Source organism: Cupressus sempervirens, chromosome 7 (assembly GCF_028749045.1).
Source record: "Cupressus sempervirens isolate cs-2001-9-10 chromosome 7, ASM2874904v1, whole genome shotgun sequence".
Lineage (NCBI taxonomy): Eukaryota > Viridiplantae > Streptophyta > Pinopsida > Cupressales > Cupressaceae > Cupressus > Cupressus sempervirens.
In genome coordinates this window covers 716,806,378-716,831,723 of record NC_143124.1, presented here as the reverse complement: position 1 = coordinate 716,831,723, position 25,346 = coordinate 716,806,378, and the positions used below count along the sequence as shown (strand labels likewise).

The 25,346-nt window shown below is 32.8% G+C and overlaps 1 protein-coding gene across 1 annotated transcript; it reads right to left on the bottom strand.

The window, feature by feature from the left end:
- Positions 1–24,750: 24,750 nt before the first annotated feature.
- Positions 24,751–25,110, bottom strand: LOC149549237 (uncharacterized). Its single transcript, XM_089794290.1, has one exon. The coding sequence runs from the start codon at positions 25,108–25,110 to the stop codon at positions 24,751–24,753; it is 360 nt and encodes a 119-aa protein (XP_089650416.1).
- Positions 25,111–25,346: the final 236 nt, after the last annotated feature.

Below are 25,346 nucleotides of genomic sequence, written 5' to 3'. Positions count from 1 at the left end.
TTAGGGTTGTAAATGTGTTGTTAAAATGTTGTTTTCATGTTGGTTCTTGTCTTGTGATGATGTTTGAATGTCTCCCATTTGAGCCTTGTTTCCCCTAGCTCGGTGGGTGGCCTCCTTGAGGCCTAGGTTGGGAGGTGAGCCTCCATGGTTCTATAATTTTGATCTTTGCAAGTTTTTGATGCACTTGGTTACTTGGAAGTCACGAAGATTTCATAGCATAAGAGAAGGATATACTGTTGTAGTTGGTTGATAATGGAGCAGCAAACTCCATCTTGATATGTGTTTCTATTTGTGATTGTAAGAGTGTTGATATTGCTCCTATTCATTTTCACTAGAAGGATTGTTCATCACATTGTGTAGAGATCTTTACATTATGTAGTGTTGACAAGAAGAGTCTATCACCTTGTGTTCAATTGTGATAAGCTTGTTGCATGTTAAAGAAGAAATAGTAGAGAGTTCCATTGTATTGTTGTTGAAGATCTATTATCATGAATATGAATGTATTGGGAAATGGCTTAAGTATCATAGTAGACATTAGCAAGATGTAAATGAAACTAGCACCTTGTTATCCTATTGTTCCCCATTCTCATAGAAATAACTAGATGCATTATATGATCAATCTTGAATCGTATGTAGGTATAGAATGTGCAGTCAATAGATTTTATTTAATAGATATCAATAATAAACTAAAGCTTAGATGTTGATGTTCCATGCATTTGAAATTCTTAACTTCCACCAGCAACATTTTTTAATGCAACTGATAAGATTAGATAGTATGGGCCCTAAAACCAAACAATCTATGTAATGAGATATTAATTTCATGACAACCAATAAGACACATCATTAAGACTATGAGTTAGAAATGAAATAGATAGGATAAAATAAAATAAAAAATCATCATCTCAATCCAATATATATACTTGGTGAATTAGAAGAAAAAGGAAGCAATAGCTCAAGAACTCCAAAATAAGGCCTGCAGGTGCAAATTGTGTTCTAGAAAATGTATGGCAAAAACAAATAAAAACCCCTCCCAATACAGTCAATATAATATTCACCCCCATAGTAAAATAATGTAAATCTGAATTATGATATAACCTAAACACTAGTAATAAGTCACCTACATAGTAATAGATGTCAGCATATGAAGTGACATGGAATAGGACAAGTACCTTGGAAGCAAGATTTCCAATTTTATATATATATATATATATATATATATATATATATATATATATATATATCAAGTCAATCCCACTTGAAAGTAGGTGACCATAACATTTGTTAAACACAAAAAAAAAAAAAAAAACTGTATGGGGAGGGAAGGGGTTCCACCTTCCCATTTACAACTCCCACGCCTTTTCAAGTCCATGAGCGCTTTTAGTGCTGCCCAAACCTGACATAAGTCAGGTGTACCTTGCCCCCACTTGCTTCAAAAAGACGCCCACCTTAGTAAGGGCCTTGTTCGGCTAAAATTAAAGGGGGCCCATATCTTGGGGGGGCACGTATATAGGGGTAAAAAGGTGTTTTAAAAAAAAAAGTCATGCTAAGGTTATTAGTGCTTGGTAAGGGGATATTAAAATATAGGTCAAGACATGTATTTTAATGTATGCTAAGGGGTAGGGGCTAAGGGAGTTTAGGTTAGTAGATATTAGTCAGTTGGATGTAGTAATGTAGATGTTAGTAGGTTTTTAAATGGTAGGTTAGTTGTTAAAAGATAAGTTAGTATAGGTTAGAATGTTAATAAGATATTAAGCATGGGATGATTATAGGATGAGAGACATGGGAAATAGCACACTATGGAATTGAGATTGAAATTTATGTACTAGTAGATTATATTGGTTAGTGAGATGATTAGAAGTAACTTAGGTTTAAGATTTGGAATGAAGGGAGAATGGTTGATCAAATTGGAATGTAATTAATAATTATATATAAAAAGAAACCTAGGAGTAGTGTATTACAACAAATAAAGTAATTAATAGGGCTAAGTATATTTCAACAAGATATGAGTTAGTTAATAAGTTGGAGTAAAAGAAGTATGTCAGGCATATTAGTTTAAGTAATGAGATATGATGGGATTAGAGGATTCATTGAATGGTTGAAGGGTTGGAATAGCAAATGGTTAGGATGATACTTACATAGTTTAATCTCGAATCGTAATCGGATTGTACATAGATATATTTGAGTAGAGTCCTAGGTATGTTTCTAATAGAGCCTTAAACGTATGTTTGGATATTATATGGCTACTTGTAATTTGAATAAACTAGAAATATCCTCTTCTTATGTCATCGGGTCTAAGTCATTTACATTGCTCCACAATTTAGGACTATAATGTATAATTATAATAGTAAAAGGATACAAACCTTATCTGATGCACAATGTAGAACAAAGAAAACAATCAACCGTTACCAAGTTATAGATATGGCGAATTTAGTAAGTAGTGACTTTTGACATATGAATGAACTTATCCTCATTAGGAAAGATTTAGAAAGTACCCTACGAAGTTTACTCTACCATCATAGTCATATATAAGGGAAGCATTCAATTCTTTGGTGATGTATTGGTAATGATCGTTACCACCCCAATGGAACAGAATAATTGTGGTTCTTAGAAGACGGTCGATCATGACTAGTGAGTCTTCAAAAAAAAAACTCAATTCTTGCACACTTAGTCATAATAGTCATACCCTTAAGATAACCTTAACCTAATGCCAGTATGAACTTCTTAGCTGATTATTATTGTCATTCAAGATCTCTGTTGTATAACTTAAATGTTGTCAAAAAAAAAAATGTAGTTGTGTTTTGCCCTATAAGTTTGGGCATGACATTCTGGTATCAGAGCCCTAGGTTATACAACACTGGACATTAATTAGCCCACAAATGAATGTACAATTCTAAGTTATCGTAATATCATAATACCAAATTGTAAAGGAGAGGGCCTCCTAGGATATCAACTCATAATAAATATTATTACTTATTTGGCAACGGAATTGAATACCCTAAACAGATAACACTAATTAGTCATGGTAACAATTTAAAACTACTAAGGATTAAGATATGATAGGATATTATCCCGACCTTGTGAAAGTTCAAATTTAAAAGGATCTCTATGTAACCCCCTCTTGATAGTTGTGAGACTTAATGATTCTAGATCTCAGCACATGTGAAAATATTTCTTCTTAAACCATACCAACATTTAGGACCGAATGAGTGGTAGTTCATCTTGATGATGTTTAGGTATTGGTAAGAACTCAAAAACCCTTGTAAAATGTGGACTTTGGTCCTTCAGGAAAATGCTCTTAATTAGGGTAATGAGAATGATAAGAATGGCAACTTATAGAATTGTGACAGGAAACCCCCATGATGTAGTATAACGGAGCAAGGATTAATATGTTATATAATAAGGTAAAATCTTACATCTTGGTTATCTTGATACAAACCCTATAGTTTAAGTGATAGAAACCACACATGAAGAATCCCATTGGAAGTGATGCCTGATAAAGATAAGTCTCCCACTTAACCCGCAGGGGGGACAATAAGGAACAATATGCAAATAACAAAAAGAACAACACACATCAACACATATAGCATTGGGTATAACATGGTACATGAATTTCATGTATAGTATATACTTCCACAGCCAAAGAGGACCCTTCAACACCTGCGACACCGTTATATTTGGATGGGCAAGTCGGTAAGGAAGCATAGGCAATTGAAGAATGAATTTCTAAGACTCGATAAACCATAATCAATAGGGTGTGGAACACTCTCTTGACCTATTCTTATGAAGGACCGGATATACAAGAGAATCATTTTGCATACCATTGATTTACCATGTAACTCTAGGACAACCCTTCCTCTTCATTCCATCAAGAAGACCTCGGTACAACCGCAATGCTTTTGAGAATTTGAATTGTTATGAATTGTTGTTGTTGTTTTTGATTTTTTTGCAAATTTTGGATCTCTGTTATTAGCTAATTATTATTGTCATTGAATATCTCTATTGTATAACTTAAATGTTGTCAAAAAAAATAAAAATTTGTAGTTGTGTTTTGCTCTATAAGTTTGGGCATGAAAAAGTCCCATATCAGACGACCCACTCGAACTCAATGCTTCGAGTGTGTCGTTTAAGCCAAGCTATCTTTCTACAAGAAATTAGTTGATAGGCTATTTTGTACAAAGATGACAATTGTATTTCAATGTCTTATGCCGACAAATTTTTAAAAAAGTGTCATCCAATGAGAAATTATGGGAGAATGTAAAAAGTGGTTGTGATTGAAAAATATCATTGAAAGACATTTACCAAAAGAAAAAAATAGCTAAAAATTTTGATGCTGACAAGTTTTCTTGTGTTTTATTGCATTGCCTCTCTGCTTAATCGAACGACCTCAACCAAAGCCTGACAAAGGCGTCACTACTGCAAGAAAAAATTGTGACAAAATTCGAGTTGATTCATTCTATTTTTTCTCACTTAGATGCAAGGTATTATTGTCAATCCATATGATTTTATTTTCAACATTTTAAACTATTGAAATCTTCATAGTGCAAGTAGTTTTACAAGCCTCTACCATGGCTTCATGTGCATAGCTCTAGAAGACTTTTCTCCAAACAATCCAACACTCCCATTCTCTTCCACTGAAACTACCTCCAACCAACACGTGCAAGGTAGGAACACTTAATTGATCATATTTAATATCTCAATGTTTCAAAACTACATGTTGCATGATGCAAAAACAATTTTCATCGAATTTGAGCTAATTTCCTAGAATTTAAGTTACTTTTGGTTCAATTTGAGCTTATTTTAGTTTATTAATGTAATTGGTTTATGCAAGGATCAGATGTTCAACAAACATTCAACACTAAATTTCTTACCCCACAATCTAAACAAGAATATTGATGATAAACATGAGAAAGGCGAGGAGGACAAAGGGAAGATCAAGTAGAAAATCCAAGGGCCTGCATTCATAGTCACACTCTCACATCTTTTCCATAACCCACTTCAATTTACTTCACCCGCAACAAAAATAGAAAGTCAAATTTGACAAAATCAGTTGATATGCCTAGTCAGAAATTCCTCTTTTGGCTATTCAACTTCCTTCTCTCTGGTCAAGATAGGAGATGAATGATCCAAAATGATGATAAAATAGATGGAAATAAAACAAATCTATTATGAGTTGACATTGAAGAATAGTGTTAGAGTAATTAGATATTTTCTAATTAACTCTATTTTACTTAAGCTAAACTTTAGGCATATAATAATTAAATCTTTTATTAATTATTATCATGCAACCTAGAATATTTCCATTTAGGGTTTCTACCTTTTAGGTTTTACCTTACTCCTTTTATAAGGACAATAATTGTAAATTTATTCATTCATTTATATTTGATTGATAGCAATTTCTCTTTTTTCTCATACAGAATGTCTCCTCTATGGATATGTGAATTCTATCCTCCATAGCTTTTGCTTCTCTCTTTCTGTGACAAGTGTTTACGTGCAGGTGATTCTTGGGAGCTATGAGGTTGACTTTTCATCAACTTCAACATGTTATCAAAGCTTTAGATCTTCATGCCCATGTTTTGTTCTTAGGAGTTTTTGGTGTTGGTTTTCATATCTAAGCTTTTAGAGTTATTTTATTAGATCTGTGGGGACCTTTATTTCAAGTCACTTTGGGCCCAAATGGACATCATTGTTGAGCTCAAAGCACTTGAAAACCCCTATTTTGATATAAAATTTATCTCATTTGAACAAATGGTGTTTCTGTGGCAAAAAAATTTGACACCTAGGTCGTACAACCTAGGCATGCATCACGAGGCTGCAATATTTTTTATTAATGTGCATAATTTTTTTTAACACATGGTTCAATAAAATAATGGTCGAACTCCTTCCATTTTCAAGGGTACCTTTTTTGATGAAGAAGGCTCATACTCTATTGCAGATAGAGCCGATAATTCTGTCAACCTCATCCTCCCCATCTGGGATGTGCATAGGACATATCAATGATGGGCTTGCAATTTGGTCCTTGTCAAAGTCTTGTCATTGGATTGCATGAGTTTTTTTATAGGACTTCCTTAGGCCCAACCCATGTACCTTGTTGTGATCTTTTATTGGAGCACCCTCTAATGTGTCTGATTTTTGGGTGTGCACTTTTTGTGGGCTTCATATTGGTGGACACACTTGTAAACAAAGTGCTCCTTTCATGGTTGAAGTGGGCCATGTCTATCCTCCTTCCTCTGCCTGTGCATGACAATGACTCAATTTTTTATTAGACGACAATTTTTTTTTTAGGGTGCAGAATTTTTTGGAGGGTAGTGTCTCTACTCCTGTTACTCACACACCTTGGACATTGGAGGACCTTGGTCAACGCCCTAGTGGGCCCTATATTTTTGGAGACAAGGAAATTTTTGAGTCTCGTACCCTAGTTTGGAGATAGCACTACCTGCATTCACAATCCACCACAAATTTTGGTGTGTTGACTTTCTTATGGTGAAGCACACAATTTTTGCCACCATTTTTGGTGGTTTTTGTCCACCACTCCAAGCCACCATCTCCGACTTGCACTCTAGCCAATCTTCGACCCTTCATGCATTTCACTTTTAGTGGCCCCCACCTCCTCGACACCCATGCCCAAGCAGACACTACAACCTCCTCTTATGCTCTTTTTAGAGATGACTTCTTTCATGCCTCTAGTCATGTGCCTTGGGCCCCATCATCAGCTCATCTCCGACCTCAGGTTGTAGTGTCACATTTTTTTGGAACTTGAAGTTATGAGAGGTTTTTGTTTCCCGATGGTTTTTTTCTCATTGCATACACATGGCGAATTTGGTATATCCTCAAGGCACCGGCTATGGTGCAACATATTTGCACCGGCCATGCTGTTAAACTTAACCCACCCTTCATTCTCTGTTTCATCTGCATTCATACATGTTGCACAATCCTCCGTACTATCACATGTTTCTAGACCTGATCCATTTTTTTTTATATATGTTATATTTATTGTTAAGTTTTAAGTTTTAAGTTCTAGTTTAGCATTTAATGTATTATAACAAGATCATAACAAAATCATTCAAATAATTTCATATGTTTATTTTTATATGTTAAATATTTTTATATGTTAAATCATAAACCAAAACTTTTGTATTTGAATAATTTGTTAATAGTTTTAAAATATTTGTATAATACATTTGTTATAATTAGAAGTAAACATGAAATATTTATTGTCGACTTTATTATTTGATAAGTAGGAGATAATTTCCACAGTAAGTCAAATTATGATATTGCTATCAGGATTTAATTGTGTGATTTTGAGTCAAACGCATTGACCCATGTTTCATGAGTAGTGATTCAACATGAATCCATCTCTCATGAGAATAAATGGAACACTCAGCACTCATTGGATCTAGGTGATGCTCACAGGGGTGAAGCAGGGAGGTCACCCATCCCAGTACTACTCCAGCCTGAGCGCGCTTAACTATGGAGTTTCCTCCATGGTTAAACCCAAAGCTTGCAACCCCATTGCAAAACCTTCACCAAGTGTTGTGCATTATGAACCATTCATTAGAAAGCCCCTTAAGCTCATCGATTGATAAGTAGGAGATAATTTCCATAGTAAGTCAAATTATGATATTGCTATTAAAATTTAACTGTGTGATTTTGACTCAAAATCACACAGTTAAATCCTGATAGCAATATCATGACTTTATTATTTGTCTTATTATTTTAAGTGTAATTTCAAATGTTCACAATCCAGACCTGATCAATTTTTTTAATATATGTTATATTTATTTTTAAGTTTCAAGTTTTAAGTTCTAGTTTAGAATTTAATGTATTATAAAAAAATCATTCAAATAATTTCATATGTTTATTCTTATATGTTAAATCATAAACCAAAACTTTAAACAAAAATATTGATTGTATTTGAATAATTTGTTAATAGTTTTAAAATATTTGTATAATACATTTGTTATAATTAGAAGCAAAAATGAAATATTTATCATCATTTTTTGTTCAACTTTATTATTTGTCTTATTATTTTAAGTGTAATTTTAAAATAATAAATATTTTAATATTACTAATTTAATATTTTATTTTTATTTTTTACATATATTAAATAAATCATATTTGTTTGTTACAAGAATAAACATATTATCAATGAGTTATTTGAATTAGACACGTGGTAATAATATATATATTAATTTAGTTTTTAATATCTTTGCTATTTTAATTTTAAAATGTTATTAATATTTAAAAAGAAATACAAGTCCATTTAAAATTTTGTTTAGGATTTAGTAAGTATAAACATTATTTATTTGAATTGCATTCTTAACAATACTTAAAATATATCAACTAAACTATTTCAAAATGCTAGTTGTCAAATGATATATGTTCATTATTTTATAAAAGAATAGCAAAAAAAATTTTTTTTTAATCATTAAAAAATTAAAAAATAATTAGCATTTGTAATAATAAAAACTAGAAATTTAGAATTATTTTTAACTTAGTTTTTAAATAATATGTATGTCACAAAGTATGAAGAGGAAAATAATCACTCCACAATGATCTCAAGATTTAAAAAATAAGCTAATATTAATTATTATTATAATCTAATATTTATAAATAAAAGAATTATTTACAATGATTAAAAAATAAATTATCTCTATTATTTTTTATGAATAATGAACATTATGTAATTTGATAATAATATAATATTTACTATTCCATTGAAAAATAAAATAGTACATGAAATTAAAATTTAAAATTTCATTTATTATAATTTGACTCAAAAATCATGACATAAATTAAAAAATTATTAATTTAGATAGTTATAAGAATAAACATATGAAATTATTTGAATGCATATTAAATAATGTTAAATAAAAATAGAAACAATCATAATAATTTAATATTTAATAATAATCATATATTATAATAAGTAATTTTAAAACTACTATTATTAACATATTATTAAAATATTTTAAAACTAGAAATAATGTATTAATATACAATTCTTTTATCTTAAATCCATTAAATCCTAAACTAGAACTTAAAACTTAAAACTTAAAAATAAATATAACATATATTAAAAAATTAATCAGGTCTGGAAACATGTGACAGTACGGAGGATTGTGCAACATTCATGAATTGTAGATGAAACGGAGAACGAAGGGTGGGTTAAGTTTAACGGCACAGCCGGTGCCTATCCTCAACATCTATTTTGACTTGATTTGTCATGTTTTTTACTAGCATCCTTACACCAAATCTATTTGTAACATGTGGCAGTTCTATGGACACCGAGTAACTTTTTTCCTAGCTCTGACTCCTTTTTTCATGGTCACCATGATTTTTTCTAGCATCTCTGTATGTTTTTCGATGATTGGATATTTTTTCTAGCAAGGGCATATTTTTCTAGCACTTTTTTTACCATGACGACCATTTGATTGTCAAATTTGGGCTCATCACCTATTGATGTTAACACTGCATCAACATACTTGCAAGCCCTCCTAGCTCAGTTTGGACATATTTGTGAGTTTTTTTGCCATATCTTGCTCATCCGAACTCTATTTTTGGCAAATGAGATATTGGCAAAAAGCTAGTTCTAAGCCCTTCATATTGGTGGAGGTTATTACTAGTTTTGATGTTTTTTATGGTTTTTCTGTCAAATTTAGTTCTATTTTGCACTCCAAGAGAGATATTGTGAGCATCCGCTTCGATTTGGGAATAATTTATATCATTGTAAAGGTTTTTCTGTACTGTTTCTAGTGATGCTTATTGTTTTTCCAGATCTACTCCAAGCATATCCTATTCATTTTTTTGCATTTTTACATTATGGTAGATATCTTAGTTGTTTCATATTTGGGGATTGATTTCATTGCTTCAAATGATTCATCATTGGATGTGTTATATGTTGTATCAACCTTATGTCTCTTTTGGTCTTTGTAGACATTTGTTGTATGCATTCTTACAAATGCACTAAGATAAAGTGTCATATTCCTTGTGTATTTTTGTTTCAGTTGTTTTGTCTTGTTTTGCCTTCTTATTCAAGTAGTGTCACCCAAAGAAACTCATATAGATTACTGTATTCTTGGGATTCATTATATCTTGTCCCTTATTGTACATACACTACTTTGATTAAAGTGTCATGAGGGGTTGATGTTTTTCCTTTGTTTGTCATCTTCCTTTGTTAGTGAGTGTCTCTTCTATGACATTGTCCTCATGACGTGTCTAAGATTGATAACCTCAGTACACACATATGTATTGTTTTGTGCATCTTGATCATGGTTTCTTGACATGAAGTTCTTTTGGCCTACTCTTATAGTTCCCTATCACCTCACCATAGCCTGCATTAAAGAGGGTTCTTCTGTTAGTTCTTATGCTTCCTTGATTCGATGGATTGAGCTATGTATTTAGTATTTATTCCTATGGACTCAGTGGATGTAGTGGTTGGGTACCTATGCATTTTAGTGAGATGATTCATTTACCATATAAACACTCTTCTTTTTGTTCCTACTTTGGTTGCAACCTTCCACGTTTGATTGATAAACTCTTCAAGCTTTATTGTTTTATGACATATGTATCTTCAAGTTCAGTTATTTTCCTTTGTGTGCCTCCTAATTTGAGTAGTGTATTCTAAGAGAACTTGTGTAGATTATAGGCTTCTCTACCTGGTCAAATTCTATTTCAATGGAGGTTCCTCAGATCAACAGTTACTTTTTGACAAAGTTTTGCAACTTCTATATGCTTAAGTAGTGTTCTTCATGATCACCCTTTTCTTCCTATCTTTAGGTACATTCTCTAGTTTGGAGGCTTCTATAGTCCTTCACTAATTATTTCATCATTCTTTTCATCTCTTTTTGGAGTAGGATTTTTTCCATGTGGTTTTCTCTATTTCTCCTCTTTACAGAGATTTGGTTGTGCTTGGGTACCTCATCAAGCCTTGTTGCTAGGACCTAGATTTACTTTCAGTAGTAGCTTCTAGGGTTTTAGCTACTCCCTAAGTTTATCTTAAGTGGGGGTGTTAGATTATTTAGATATTTTCTAATTAACTCTATTTTACTTAAGCTAAGCTTTAGGCATTAAATAATTAATTCTTTTATTAATTATGATCATGCAACCTAGGATATTTCCTTTTAGGTTTTACCTTTCTCCTTTTATAAGGATGGTAATTATAAATCTATTCATTCATTCACTTTGGATTAATAGAAATTTCTCTTTTTTCTCATCAAGAATGATGCCTCTACGGATATGTGAATTCCAGGCTCCATAGCTTTTGCCTCTCTCTTTCTATGGCAGGTGTTTGCATGCAGGTGATTCTTAGGAGTTGTAAGGTTGACTTTTCATCAACTTCAACAAAAAGATTTAGTAAAAAGAGCAACCTTGGAGGGGGTATTATAAAAAATCCATTAGGAAAGATAGCTTTAGAAAACATTAACTAGATTTTGGAAAGGGAGAAACCAAAAGTGTGGGTTGGTGAAGGTGTTTGTGAGAATTTTTGGAGTTGTTCTTTCACATTGGTAAAAATAGTTGTCTAAACTAGCGCTTGAAAAAATCAACTTTAGGTACTTAAATGATTTTTTCCTTCTATCAATGCTTCAATGTTTATCCCCATTTTATTTGTTTATATATTTTTTGAATACTTTAATCATCCCAAAAAATAAAGGAGAGATGGTTTTTAATAAATTTAAGTACTCATATAATTTTAATTTAAAAATATATATTTTCTAAAAATATATTTACACATTTTAAATTTAAAAAATAACAACCATTTTTTTAAAAAAATTGAAATTATTATAAAGATTAAAAATATTTAACAAATAATAATTATCATGCATATTTATTTATGTAACTATGCATGCTAAGTGCAAAATCATGGACAACAAAACCAAATTGTTTGATAGAGTGCCCTAATGTTATTCTAGCTTAAGGATTGAGCGTAATAAATTTGGTGAAGAGGATTTAGAAATTTCAATAAAGTGAAATTGGCACTTGTAAAGTCATGTCACACAAAACTCTACCTACATCCTCCTCACAACCTTAGTATTCATAGGGACGTGAATTGTTCAACTAAAGCTCCAAAGAAATGTGGTCTCATGAAATAGAGGCATGCAAATTGCTCGATGGAATTCCTTAAAGAAGGATCTTCCCAAAAATAAAATGACCAAGGCATATGAAATGTTTAATCAAATGCCTTGGAGTTACCATCTAGCAAAATGGACAGATTACTCGGGTTACAAATCACCACTTGCACCAAAATAGGTGAAATACTCATGTAATCTAGAGGTAGATATGCACATAACCACTACATGACTCCATCTAACTTATGTTATTTTGGATAAATATTAGTCCACATCTTATTATTTAGCGAATAAATATTTTACTAACAAATTGGTTAATGTAGTGACAATTAGTTGTTAAATAAATTGACCACTTTTAAAAGCAACTAGAAACCAATATTGTTATTGGTTGTTAAGTTGTTTTAAATCTCAACTGTTGATTGAGAATCAATCATGTTCATTGGATTTCCAATAGGAGTAGTATAAAAGGGTGTTAGGGGGCATTCAGAGAACACAAGTTTGAGAAGCATTTGCAATGTTAGCAAATGAGTTTACAATGATAGCAAATAATCTTGCAATGTGAGCAAGGGCACAGTGATAAAGTTGGGGATAATAATGGGGAAATATCAATCGGAGAAATTGGAAGATTGTTAGAGTTCTACCAGTAAGAGGTGAGGAATTTTGAATCTCTTGATTTGTTGAAGTCTAATAAAATTCCTCATTTGTAAAATTGGTTTTCCCTTAGGGGTTTTTCTAGGGATGATTTGTCCAAAAATCTTGTGTCATTGTGTTGCAAATTTGTTTCTTTGAAGTTGCAATTGTGTTATTTTGAAATATTCTATATGATTAATTTTTGGTAGTTAAATAATAATTTAATATAGGATATTAATAATTATTGATTGCAATAGTAAATTTTTACATGATATCAGAGTTGTGTTAAGGGTAGATAAGGTTTTCCCTAGGAAAGATGTAACGCCCCGCTAGGGAACCAAAAAGAAATTAACCTAAAGTTTCACTAAGTTTGCCAAACAAAAGATATAATATGGTGGAAGAAATAACATACAATTGTTAAGGGTCCCATGACATTGAATCACATTTAAGTTTAATTAATACTAAAACCAATATATGGCACATCCACATTAAAAAATAACTACAAGTATGAATCCATTTAAATAATATACAATTATCTCGAATGCCACTTGGCAATAATTAGAATGCACAATCATCCACTATATAGGTTATAGAGTATGAAAGGCTAAAAGAATATATATCATAAAATAGATTACATCATCTCTTAAGATTCATGAAATAAAATACAATACAATAGGTATAACCATCCATCATAGTACATAAGAATAGAATAAAAGGAAATATAGAACAGGGAACTGTAGCCACAACATCAAACTGTCAGATTTCAATGGTAAAAGTAAAAAGCACTACCATCTGACCTTGTGATAACCTAAATGGTCCACTCCCACCGCACTGAGGAGATAGTCTCAAGTCCCAAATAGGATAACAAACTCAAAAGCCAAATCCAACATCTAGGTCAAGGAAATCCTAAAAGCAATCTAACTCAAGGTACCAAGACACAAATGACATCTAAACCTAGAGGAAACAATGACACGTAGGAAATATACTATGTAGGTGGGAAAGTGTCATTGCATGAGTCAACTTTAAGGTTACCCTGACAACCTTACTAGACTGTGGCCCCCTAGTGACTCTATGTGGCACTAGTATTCTTTCGTACTGACAAGGCATACTAATGAAGCAAGATCACAACCAAGCATCCTCTCTACTCTCATCCTAGCCTACACTAGCACTCGAAGCATGGGCGAGAAAAAAAATGACTCTTATTAATTCATTTTACTCTCATTTAATGAAATTTTATCACTTATTAACATAACCTGCAATGGGTTACCCAGACAACCTCTTTAGGGCTCCAGCCTCCATTGCAAGCCACTTCCCAACATAACATACATATAACCTACCTTAAGCCCAGTAAAAGAAAAAGGTCTCATACGACCATAAACCACACATCAGTTCTTAAACATGCAACTAGAAGGTAATGAAATATCACTAATCAAAATCACATCCTTCACCAATACAATCATCCTAATATAACTGATCCAAAATCAAGTACACATAAACCAAATCCATGACATCACCAAAACAATAACTCTCAACCTCTGGTAGACATCTTGAAAAATGATCAACACTCTAAGTCAACCCCAAACCCAACACACAAGAAAACATACAACTGACAGTAAGTCAACCCCAAACCTAACATACAAGAAAACATACAACTGATAGTGTAGTTTCATAGTTTCTATTTGGTTTTGAAAACACACAGCTTTGCTTTAATAGTAAGGTTCAAGTTTACATTTTGTCATAGATTTTTTGTCATGAAAAAGTTTACAGTTTTCCATATGAATGAACCCGTTTTAACAAATCAATGATTATTTAATGAAATCAACATTAGATTTAAAATAAATAATTTAAATATAAGTCTTGTTGGTCTAAAACATAAAATTGTTTCCCAAACCCATAATTAAATAATGATTTAATAAAAATTTACTTAAATTCATTAATTAATATGTAATATAATCTAATTAATTAAATAAAATTTAAAACATTATAATCACATTAATTAACATAAAATTATAAAAACAATATTAAAATATATTATTAATTAAAAAAAATCTTAATAAAATTTGATATATTAAAAAACTATATTAAAAAAACCTATGAAAAATAATTTAATAAAACGTATTTAAAGGCTTGTTGGCCTAGCAAAGGCTGTCGCAATAATTTGTTGTGGTCACAACAATGTACTATTGTGGTTGTAGCAAATCTATTGTGTATGCATCTAAAACTACTGCAACGTGGAGAGGAGGAAAGTGGGTGGGGGATTGGTGGCCCCACCCACCAATTTATTATTATTATTTAATATATATATATATATATATAAATTCCGCCCTCCCAATGATATGCAAGTTCACATTTTTTTTTGATAAAATATTATATGATAAAAATGATCACAAGAAATATTTAACTGTGGTAATTTTTATTAACATATTTTATTTTTATTTTTATTTTTATTCTCTAAAATTATGAATTATATCTGATAGGAAAAACCCAAATAAATAATCAAATTTATATTTTATAACTTGATTTCTCTTCCAAACCCTATTAAAAATACCATTCTATTAAATTAAGATAAGGAGGGTTTCTACATTCTCAATTCTCATATACAGATAATCTCAAAAGGAAGAACAATTAAATTTTACAACAAGAGTTTTAATTTAATTAATTCCTTCATAGACGTATTCAAGAACATAGAAGAGTAAATTTCAACACAAGGGTTTCAACCAAAATTAAAATTCCAAAAAAAAAATTATCTAGACATGAAGAAGACAGGAATTCGAAGAACGGAAAAACTGTTTGTGCAAATAATCCACAAGATTCTACCTAAATCTAATGCTAATACAATAAACATATAGAGCACAAAGTAGTCCCCTTTCTTCTAGAACCCTTCTTCTCAGAAAATTGCTCCTCCAAAACCCAGTTTTGGAGAAATGAACTCTAAGTTGCTATTAAAGAGTTTTTCCTTGAATTCAGGGCTTTGATTGTGCAATCATGCGAAAAGCCCTTTACCTTTATTATTTAGTTATATCTTAATTTTTATGCACAACCTTTTTTCCATTTAATTAAAATAATTTTATTAAATAATTTTCTTTCTCTCTTTAATTAATTCTCGTGATGTTTTTGATAAAAATATTTATTAACTTAAGTAATAATAATATTTAACATTTATTTACAAATAAATTCCTAAATATTATTATTACTAAATTAGATAAATATTATTATGCCAAAAATTAGACTTTAACTAAATCTTTATATTTAATTTTTTTATTTAATTAATTTCCCAATTAATTAAATATAATTAAAATATTGAATTTCTTTCATAAAATTTCTATTAAATTAAATCATTAATTATTCTTTTAAATCAATTTAATTATAATAGAAAATCATCATAGACCCACGAGACTGAATATGAAAACCCATAATAAAGTATAAAATACTATATCAAGCTCAAGGGTTAAAATCACCAATTTACATCACTTGACAAATTCAAAGGGGTAGACAACTCTGATACTTGTCCTACTTTCTAGGACAATTGGCTTAAGTTTAGGATTAAGACTCAAGAGTTATCTCCCCTCGCTTACCATTGAGATATTGCGATAGGGTACACTCATCCTGGCAATTCAGGGAAGTCGATACTTGGTACCTGCAATCTACATTAAATCCATGCATGTACATACACATATATTCTAAACTAAATAAGCAATGGCGGGAAGTGTTGCACCGTGTAGGTCTCGAATAGCAGGTGACTATGACTCCCTCCCTCAACCATATCAAAAACATCATACATAAAGTAAACATATAGGTACACCATACACATGAAAATATGGGGTAAGTAACCATAAAAAATGCATACAAATAATCTATCTAACTATCATCATGAAATAACTGGAATCACTATATACAATCATCATCGAAGCATAATCATGCATACATGAAATAACTAGTACCAAAGTAACTAATCATATAATCAATTGAGTATGAAATAATATCCAACAATCTAAAAAAAAATGTCATTGATCATCAAGCATAAACATAATGCTGGCCTAAAAGAGTTTGGCAATAATAACTGAAAAGCAAACTAGGGGTAGGCACTACAAAAGAAATCAAGGGTTTCTAAAACCTAGTTTGACCTCTTTAGAATTATTATTTCTTTTATCCCTTGAGACGACTTCAACTAGTTTGAGAGATCAAGACAAATTGGATGGTGCCTTGAATTTTGGTGTCTGGAAGGCCAAACTTTCTTTATTGTTGGAAGACAATGGTATCAAAGATTGTGTTACCAGTGTTGTAGTTGTGCGAACATATGTGACACAACTTGCATCATACAAAAAGGATGATGTTAAGGCAAGGAGGATAATCCTTGATGGTGTCAAGGACCATATTGTTCCACACATCTCGGAGCTAGATACCACAAAGAAGATGTGGGATGTCATTCTCGATCAGTACCAGAATGCTACCACCAACAGGAAGTTGATTATCAAAGAGTTGAAGAATACCTGAATGAACTAGGGAGAAGACATCACAAGTTACCTCACCAAGCTTAGACTTGTCAAGGATGAGTTAGAAATAATTGGAGATAGCCCTAGTGATGATGAGCTAGTGAGAATAGCCCGAAATAGGTTTACTAAAGAGTGAGGTGTCTTTGTTCAAGTGGTTAGTGGGCGAGACACCTTACCAAGTTGGGATTGACTATGGAGTGATTTCACTCAGGAGGAGTTTAGAATAAGTCTTGTTTATGGGGTTAACAAGAGTAAAAAAAGTTAGGTGGAATAGGAAAATGTTTCCCTAGCAGGAAAAGAGAAAGAAAAGAAGGGGTCTAGCAAAGGATCAAATTCACAAAGTGAGAAGAAGAAGAAGGACATGTCTAAGATCAAGTGCTCTAGTTATCATGAGTGTAGTCACTATGTTAGTGATTTCCCAGAAAGGAAGGATAATGGTTATCTCAACCTTATAGTGTGTATGGTATATAGATGGTGGGATGTCATTTCATATGACAGGAGTTAGAGAGTACTTCTCAAGTTATAAGGACAATGCCAACATCCAGATCTCTATGAGGAATTTGTTTAAACTCAATCAATTGGGAAAGGGACTATTTAGTTTCAAAGGGAGAATGGAAAGATAATTCTACTCCATGATGTGTTGCATACGCTAGGCTTAGGTATGAATTTGATTTATGTATCTATCCTTCAAGATAAAGGGTATAATGTACTCTTTATAGGGGTACATGTGTTGATCAAGCATAAGGGCTGGAAATCACCCATAACTATTGGAGTTAGGAGCGGTCACCTTTATAGGTTGGAGTTTGATACTCCTAAGGTACTCATGAGCACTCGTAATCCTATATATCTTGGAGAGATATGGCATAGGAGGATGACCCATATTCATCATGGAGCACTTAAATTGCTTCATGAGATAGTGACATGTATTTTAGAGGTGAACACAGAGCACAATGGTGTACGCAAAGAATGTGCGTTGGGAAAGTTTGCAAAAGCATCTTTTCCAAGGAGTGATACCAAATCTAAGGGTGTTCCTAATCTATTACATTCAAATGTATATGGACCTATGTTGATGAAGTCTCTCAGAGGATATGAGTACTATGTTATTTGTATTGATGATTTCTCCAAGAAGACCTAGATATACTTCTTGAGGACCAAGGATGAGGTTTTTAGTTGCTTCCAAGAGTTCAAGGCTCTTGTGGAAAACTCGACAAGAAAAAAGATAAAGGTTCTTCATCCAAATAATGCACACAAGTACAAAGGAAATAACTTCTAGGATTTATGTACCATTCTAATTGGAGGCAACAAGGGGTATGCTACATGACTAGGACATGCCCCACTACTATAGAATTGGTTTTTTCTTAAGGGTTTTGCCAAAGATGACATGTTTGAAAATATTGTGTCATTCAGTTGCAAATTATTTTTTGTATTTTTTATTGGTGAACTTATAGTTGTGTTATTTTTCAATATTAGATGCAAATTAATTTTTGACAATTAAATAATCATTTAAGATAGGAGATTGATAATCAAATGACTGCAATAGTAATTTTCATAGCTTCCATGTTAATAATAATGTTTAGGATTTTTAACAGAGCAGTTTTTTTTTTCCAATACTGAAGAAAACTACATGATGACATTTGTCAACCCACTCTCAAAAAGTCTAGCCGTACATGTGAGACTTTTAGGGATTTTCATATTATACTAATATATGTACCTAATAATAACAATTCAACATTTTGAATACTTTTTAAATCTTTCATTTGATATAAACAATATATTCTTGTTCGTGATTATCAATTTTTTAATTTAATATTATACTAAACATTCTATTACAAAATATTAATTTTTTTCTAGAAAAAGTTAGACAAGATTCTTGGATGAACATTTAGGAGATACACATGATTTGATTCATCGAACAAAATATTCCAAATAAATTAAGTGTTACGACATTAAAAAAAATGTCTTATAAAGTAATTTGGAGTTGCCATTGTAAAATTTGAATGGGCTAGGATTAGTGTCCCTTTTTTAACTTTATTAGAAATATTATCAAAATATATTTTATTTAATTATTTACTTTATATAAAATAATAAATAGTATGCTCTATTTCTTAAGAATATATATGCTTTATTTTATATAAGAATATTATATAAATATTATACATAAAAATATGATTATGCTTTTACAATTTACTATAAGCCAATTAAAGTAAATATTGTTGTGATGTGGAGCCTAATCAGACTTGGAGGTTTATTCGACACAATTTTCTCCTCATATTATTTTTACGAGGCTTTGGGGGTAGTGCCCCCAAGATGGGTCCTGGTGTAGCACCCCAAGTGTGCTCCTTGTCGTAGTACAGGGTGGGGTTGAGAGGTAGTGCCCCAAAGCCAAAAATGACCTTATATTGTAAAAGGCGTCAGTTGCTATTTTTCCCATTGGACGACTTATTCTAGCCTAATTTTGTAAGTAGCAAAAGCTTGTATAGAAAGGCTTAGGGTTAGGGATTTCATAATGTAATGGTGATATTGTAACTTCTTGTGGCAGTATTGAGCTGTAAGGGATTATGGATTGTAATCATTGGATAATAATAATATTAGACTTCTTGTTGGTGGATGTAGCCCAGGGATTGGGTGAACCATGTTAAATCTTGGTGTCTTATGTTCTCTTTTGTACGATCTATTATTTTCTGATATTGGTTATATTTGCATGTAATTGTTATTTATGTCTGAGGTTTAATCCTAACAAATATCATCTAGCAAATATATAATTATATTTTGTATTTTTATGAAACAAAACGTAATATCAATTTAATATTGAATGCATATACAACTAAATAAAACATATATCTAAAAATACTAATATAAAATTTGTAAGTTTCTTGCTTAAAAGTCTTTGTAAAAATATATATTTTTATAACATTTACTATAGCAATATACTTCAAATTATTATTTTTATATGATCAAGGACTATTAGTAATATACTTAAATCAAAATTTCAATATATAATATTTACATACACCAATTTCATTTGAACTTATAAAAAGATTCAAGTAATTATAACATATAATAGGGTCCCTATCTGCTGAATATGCTCAAATTTCAAAAGAAGAGTGTAGTGTACCATTTCCTCCCCAATTCTTTGATGGACATAACATACCTCATGACCTTCCTAAGGATAATGAAAATTTTAATCTAGATCCCTCATCACATGGGATGGAGGGCTTTAAGAATGTTCCAAGTCTTGGTCTGGCAGTCAAAAAGTCTCCTGCTCAAAGTAATGGCTTTGGTCAAACTAGGTCCCACTTTGTTGATCTACTGCTTGTTAATGTTATTTTTGATTTCTTCCATAAATTATCTATGTTGCGAACCCCTCTCTCACCTACTATGAGTAAGAAATCTTCAAAGCCTAGGGGTAGGCCATTGCAAGCTACAAAAACTAAAGAAGAAATTGATGCAGGGATTCAATCAATTTTGGATGGTAATTTTCCTTCCTCTAAACAATTGACAAGGATAGAAAAGAGTTCTCCTTGTTAATTATGGAGATCCTCTCATAGAATGTCAGGGGTGTTGATGCCCTAACAAACAAAATAGGATCAAGTATTGTCTTGATTCTATTCAATGTGATGTAGTCTTGCTTTAGGAGACTAAGCTATCAACAAATAATTTCCTAAAATTTGTTGGATGTTGGTCAACATGGAATTCTTCACATGTTCCTAGCTTAGGTGCATCTAGAGGCCTTGTTGTATTATGGAATCCTAATACTATCAAGGCCAAATATCTTCATCAGGGAACTAATTGGAAAATGTTTTGATTAAGTAAAAATAGGTTTTAAAGGACCTGAAACCTTTACAATAACAGAAGTCAAGAGAAAAACAACAAAGAAAAGAAGCACAGAACAACATGAAATAGACCTCCAACAAAAATAGTCATAAGGTCACACAAAACAGAGCTAGAAAAAAATAGCAAAAGTACAACAATCGACCAACTAAGAAGTCTTTATCAAGTCAACAGCCTGGTCCACTAGAGTCTGCATATTTTTAGTAGCAACCTTCACCTCGTCCTTCTTACTAACTTCCTCAATCTTCTTAGAGTGAGCATAGGTGTGTTTTCTTGGTCCTTGAGTCTTAGCCCCCGGAGGAGAATCCTAGCCCTTGTCACTCTCATTCCTCTTCAAGAGGTTACTTACATTGTCTGCCAGTTGTTTGAACAATTTATCCAAATTGCCCAGCTTTGTTTCCAGTTTCAACACCTTCCCCTGAATACTGCTTATCTCTTTATTCATAACCCTTTTTTTTGCTTCAAGCAGTGGTATCTTATGCATGAGATTTTTCACTTCTTCTGCATTCCCAATAACTTTCGAAAGTTTATTAATATGTTGGCCCAATGTTCGCTCCCCTTTGGAGGTTTTACTGAGTTGCTCCATTTCCTTGCCCAGCAGTTGCATTTGTTGCTTAAGGGTACCAATCTCCTTTCGAACTGAACTTGGGTTGCCAAATAAGCCCTTGGAAGACCCAAGCACATCTTTGGTTTTATCACCCAAATCTGACATGTGCCCCTGGTCTCCATCATCCTCATTGTTTGAATCCCGATTCTTCCTTGTTTTATACCTTTCCTCTTGCCACCTTAAGGAATTTCTTTTCCTTTCCAATCGGTGAGCCAAAGGCTCATCATCAGAAGGAGGAGAGACCTAATCATCCTAAAAGCCTTTACTCTTTCTTTTTCCTCCACTCCTCTTGTTGTAATGGTCTCTCACAATTTCCTCTACGAAGTCACTTTCCTAGTCAGAGTCATCATCCTCAACAATCTTTTTCACGCTTCCCAAACCCCTTTCAGCTTCATCTTGGGTATCAGAATCATAGCCCTTATCTAGGATGCTCCCTTGTGTTTCCTGATTAGCCCCTTTCAAACTCCTAGGTTTCAAAAAAAAATTAGACTTTAACACGTTCATGATCAATACCATGAGACCCTCATGGTAGACATGCTCTCCATTCGAGTATTTATGAATGACCTAAGTGGAAATACTAAGAGACTGTGAAAGATAAAAAGGAAAATTGATCTTCACATCATGTTGAAAATGATTTGCAAACATGAAGTGATACCCATACAGCTTGGTGAATCTCCCATCTAAAGTTAAATATTTTATTATCACAAAGAGCACAAAATGCCATGGTCAAGAAATAGAGGCTGGGTTATAATACAAGTTACCTATTTTGACCAAACAATTTCTCTCCTATTCAGTCTCCACAAAATCATCAATAGCCTTGTCCAAAAGCTTCCTTTCCCAATAAAAATTAATCTCATCCATGTCTAGCCTTGTAGCCTCTACAATAACTTCTTCAATGATATCCATGTGTTGGTTCCCAACCATCACAGAGCCATCCTTCCAAGATTTGATGAACTGGTGCATAATTGTAGGATTATTACCTCTAAGCCTTTCCATGTACCCTGTGAAATTGCCCCACCATAGAATGTCCCACACCTCCAGCTTATTCTTCCACTACGAGCAGCTAAGTAGCTCTACCCTTTTCCTCTTTCCCCCCATTTTCTCAGCACCAAAATTGTTGGTTTTCGTTCTCTGAAAACTCCAAAACACTCCACTACTGAAAACCACACCACTATCAAAAATAGGAATGGAAAAAATTGCCCACAATCCGTGCAAAAAGCCCACCTTTCTAATAATCATAACCCACCTCACTCCAAAGGAGTTAATCTCATAATTGCAATTCATTGACACCATCATAATAAAAGTGTTTTTTCTGAGATCTCCATTTATCATACTTGATATGATGGTGGCCATCTAGAGGTAAGGTCTTGTACGACTCCCAAATGATATTATGATCACTTAAACAAGCCACATTCGAAGCCCAATCAACTAAACAGTTGGCTTCTCTAAAGTTATGAGATATAATGCACATTTGGAAAGAATTTATAATGTTAATAACCTTGGACATAATATTACTGATAGTCCACAATGGTTGACTAGTTTTATTTAAACAATTAATGATATTAAGGGAGTCACCTTCAACCCATATGTTCTTGAAATTCATCCTTTTGGCGTAGATAAGACCATGAAGAGCAACAGAAGCTTCAGCAACATGATTAGTTTGTCTCCCTAATGGTATTGCCATGTCTCCCACAAAGTCTCCATTAGAATTTTTGATAACAACTCTGCAATCCACTTTACCTAGGTTCCCTTTCGACGCCCCATAAAAGTTTATCTTAAACACATTCACCAAAGGACAATCCCATCTAGCACTATCCCTTGGGTTAGAATCCTTAATATTCACACCCAAACTCCTTATGTTCCAACTATTAAGTACTCCTTCTTCCCACTCATTACAAGGTTGTTGTCTCGAACCACAGATTTTAATGTTTTCAATCATGAGGACCTTAATTTTATAGAATACTTGAGCAGCATTGGAATCCACTCCTCTAAAGATCCTATCATTATACTCCTTTCAAATGCCCCAACATAGATAAGGAAGAATAAAGTCCCACAATTTAATAATCAAAGCATTCTTGGAAGGATCCTTCCAACTAGAGAAGAACAACTGGATGGTAGCATGGAAGACCCAATCCACATTCATTAAGCTCCAAAATTTATCCCAAACCATCTTGGTAAAGGGACAATGCAGCATAATATGATCCACTGATTCCCCATCATTCTTGCAAATAACAAATCGATTAACAATGATGAAACCTCTCTTCTTAAGATTATCAAGAGTAAGAATTTTATTTTGCAGAAGAATCCAAAAGAAGATATTAACTTTGGGAGTCAAACCTTTCATCCAAGTCGTAGCCCAACAAGGTTCATCATGATCATCAAAAGAGTTAGCAAAGGCCGAAGCAATAGAGTACATACCACTGGGATCAGTTTTCCAAATTAGAACATCCTCTTCACAGTTTAGAAAGAACACATTCAAACACTTATCAAGCTCAATCAAGTTATGGTCCACCCTATGAAGATTAACCCACAAATCATCCTTCCAATAATCACTCACAAAAGTTCCATACTGAATCTTGCACTGCTCCATATACCTGTTCCACCTTGGATGAGCACAAAGAGGGTGATCCAAGATCCAAATGTCTTCCCAAAAATGAACTTTCCTACCATTTCCCAGCTTTCATTTAACCCCTTTCCTTAAAATATGTTTAGATTTCTGAGCATTCTTCTAGATCAGAGAACCTCCTTGATCAACATCAATAGAAAGGAAATGCTGAAAATCAAAGTGCTCCCTATTATATTTGTTAGCCCAAATATTCCTCCATTCCCCCTCTTCCTTGTGCCATCTCCAAAGTAAGTTAGCCAGTAAGAGTTCATTCATTATTGAAATCCTTTGCAAACCAAGCCCTCCCTACCCTTGGGGTAAGCAAACATTCTCCCAAGCAATAAGAGGGAGTCTTTTTTTAGTCTACATACTAGTCCACAAGAAAGTCTTCTGAATTTTCTCAATAGCAAGGGCAAACTTTCTCAGAATTTTGAAAACACTCAAGGCATAATGTGGGACACTTTGAAGGATAGACTTCAAAACAATAACCTTGCCAGCTTGACTGAGGAGAGAGCCTTTTCAACCAGCAAGTTTCAAGTGGATTTTATCAATCAGCGAGTTCCAAAAGCTGTCAGGAGGGGTTAAGCCCAAAGGTAAACCCAGATAGGTTCCAGGCAGAGAACCACTCTCACAGCCAATAATCTTTTTGATCTTATTTTGTCTTGCCTCACTAACATTGATAAAGTAAATCACACTTTTACTCCAGTTAATGATTTGACCATTGGTCATTCCATAGTCACTCAAAGCCTTCTTAATGTTCCTGACATTCCTCACCGAAGCCTCCCCCATAACAATAGAGTCATCAACAAATTGTTGATATGAACACACAAGGGCAGAAGATGAAGGATTAAGGCCCACAAAGTCCCCTTTCACCACCATATTACTTACAAATCTCCCCAAGCATTCAACTAGGATAACAAAAAGAATAGAATAGAAGAGATCGGGTCCCCTTGTCTAAGACCCCTTGAAGCCTTAAAGAAGGAGGTGGGAGATCCATTAACAAGCACTGAGAAAGAGGCCAAAGAAACTAACATGAAGATAAGATCTCGAAATGTCTTATTAAAGCCAAATGCTTCCAAACCCTTTAGGAGGAAATTCTAGTCAACTCTGTCATA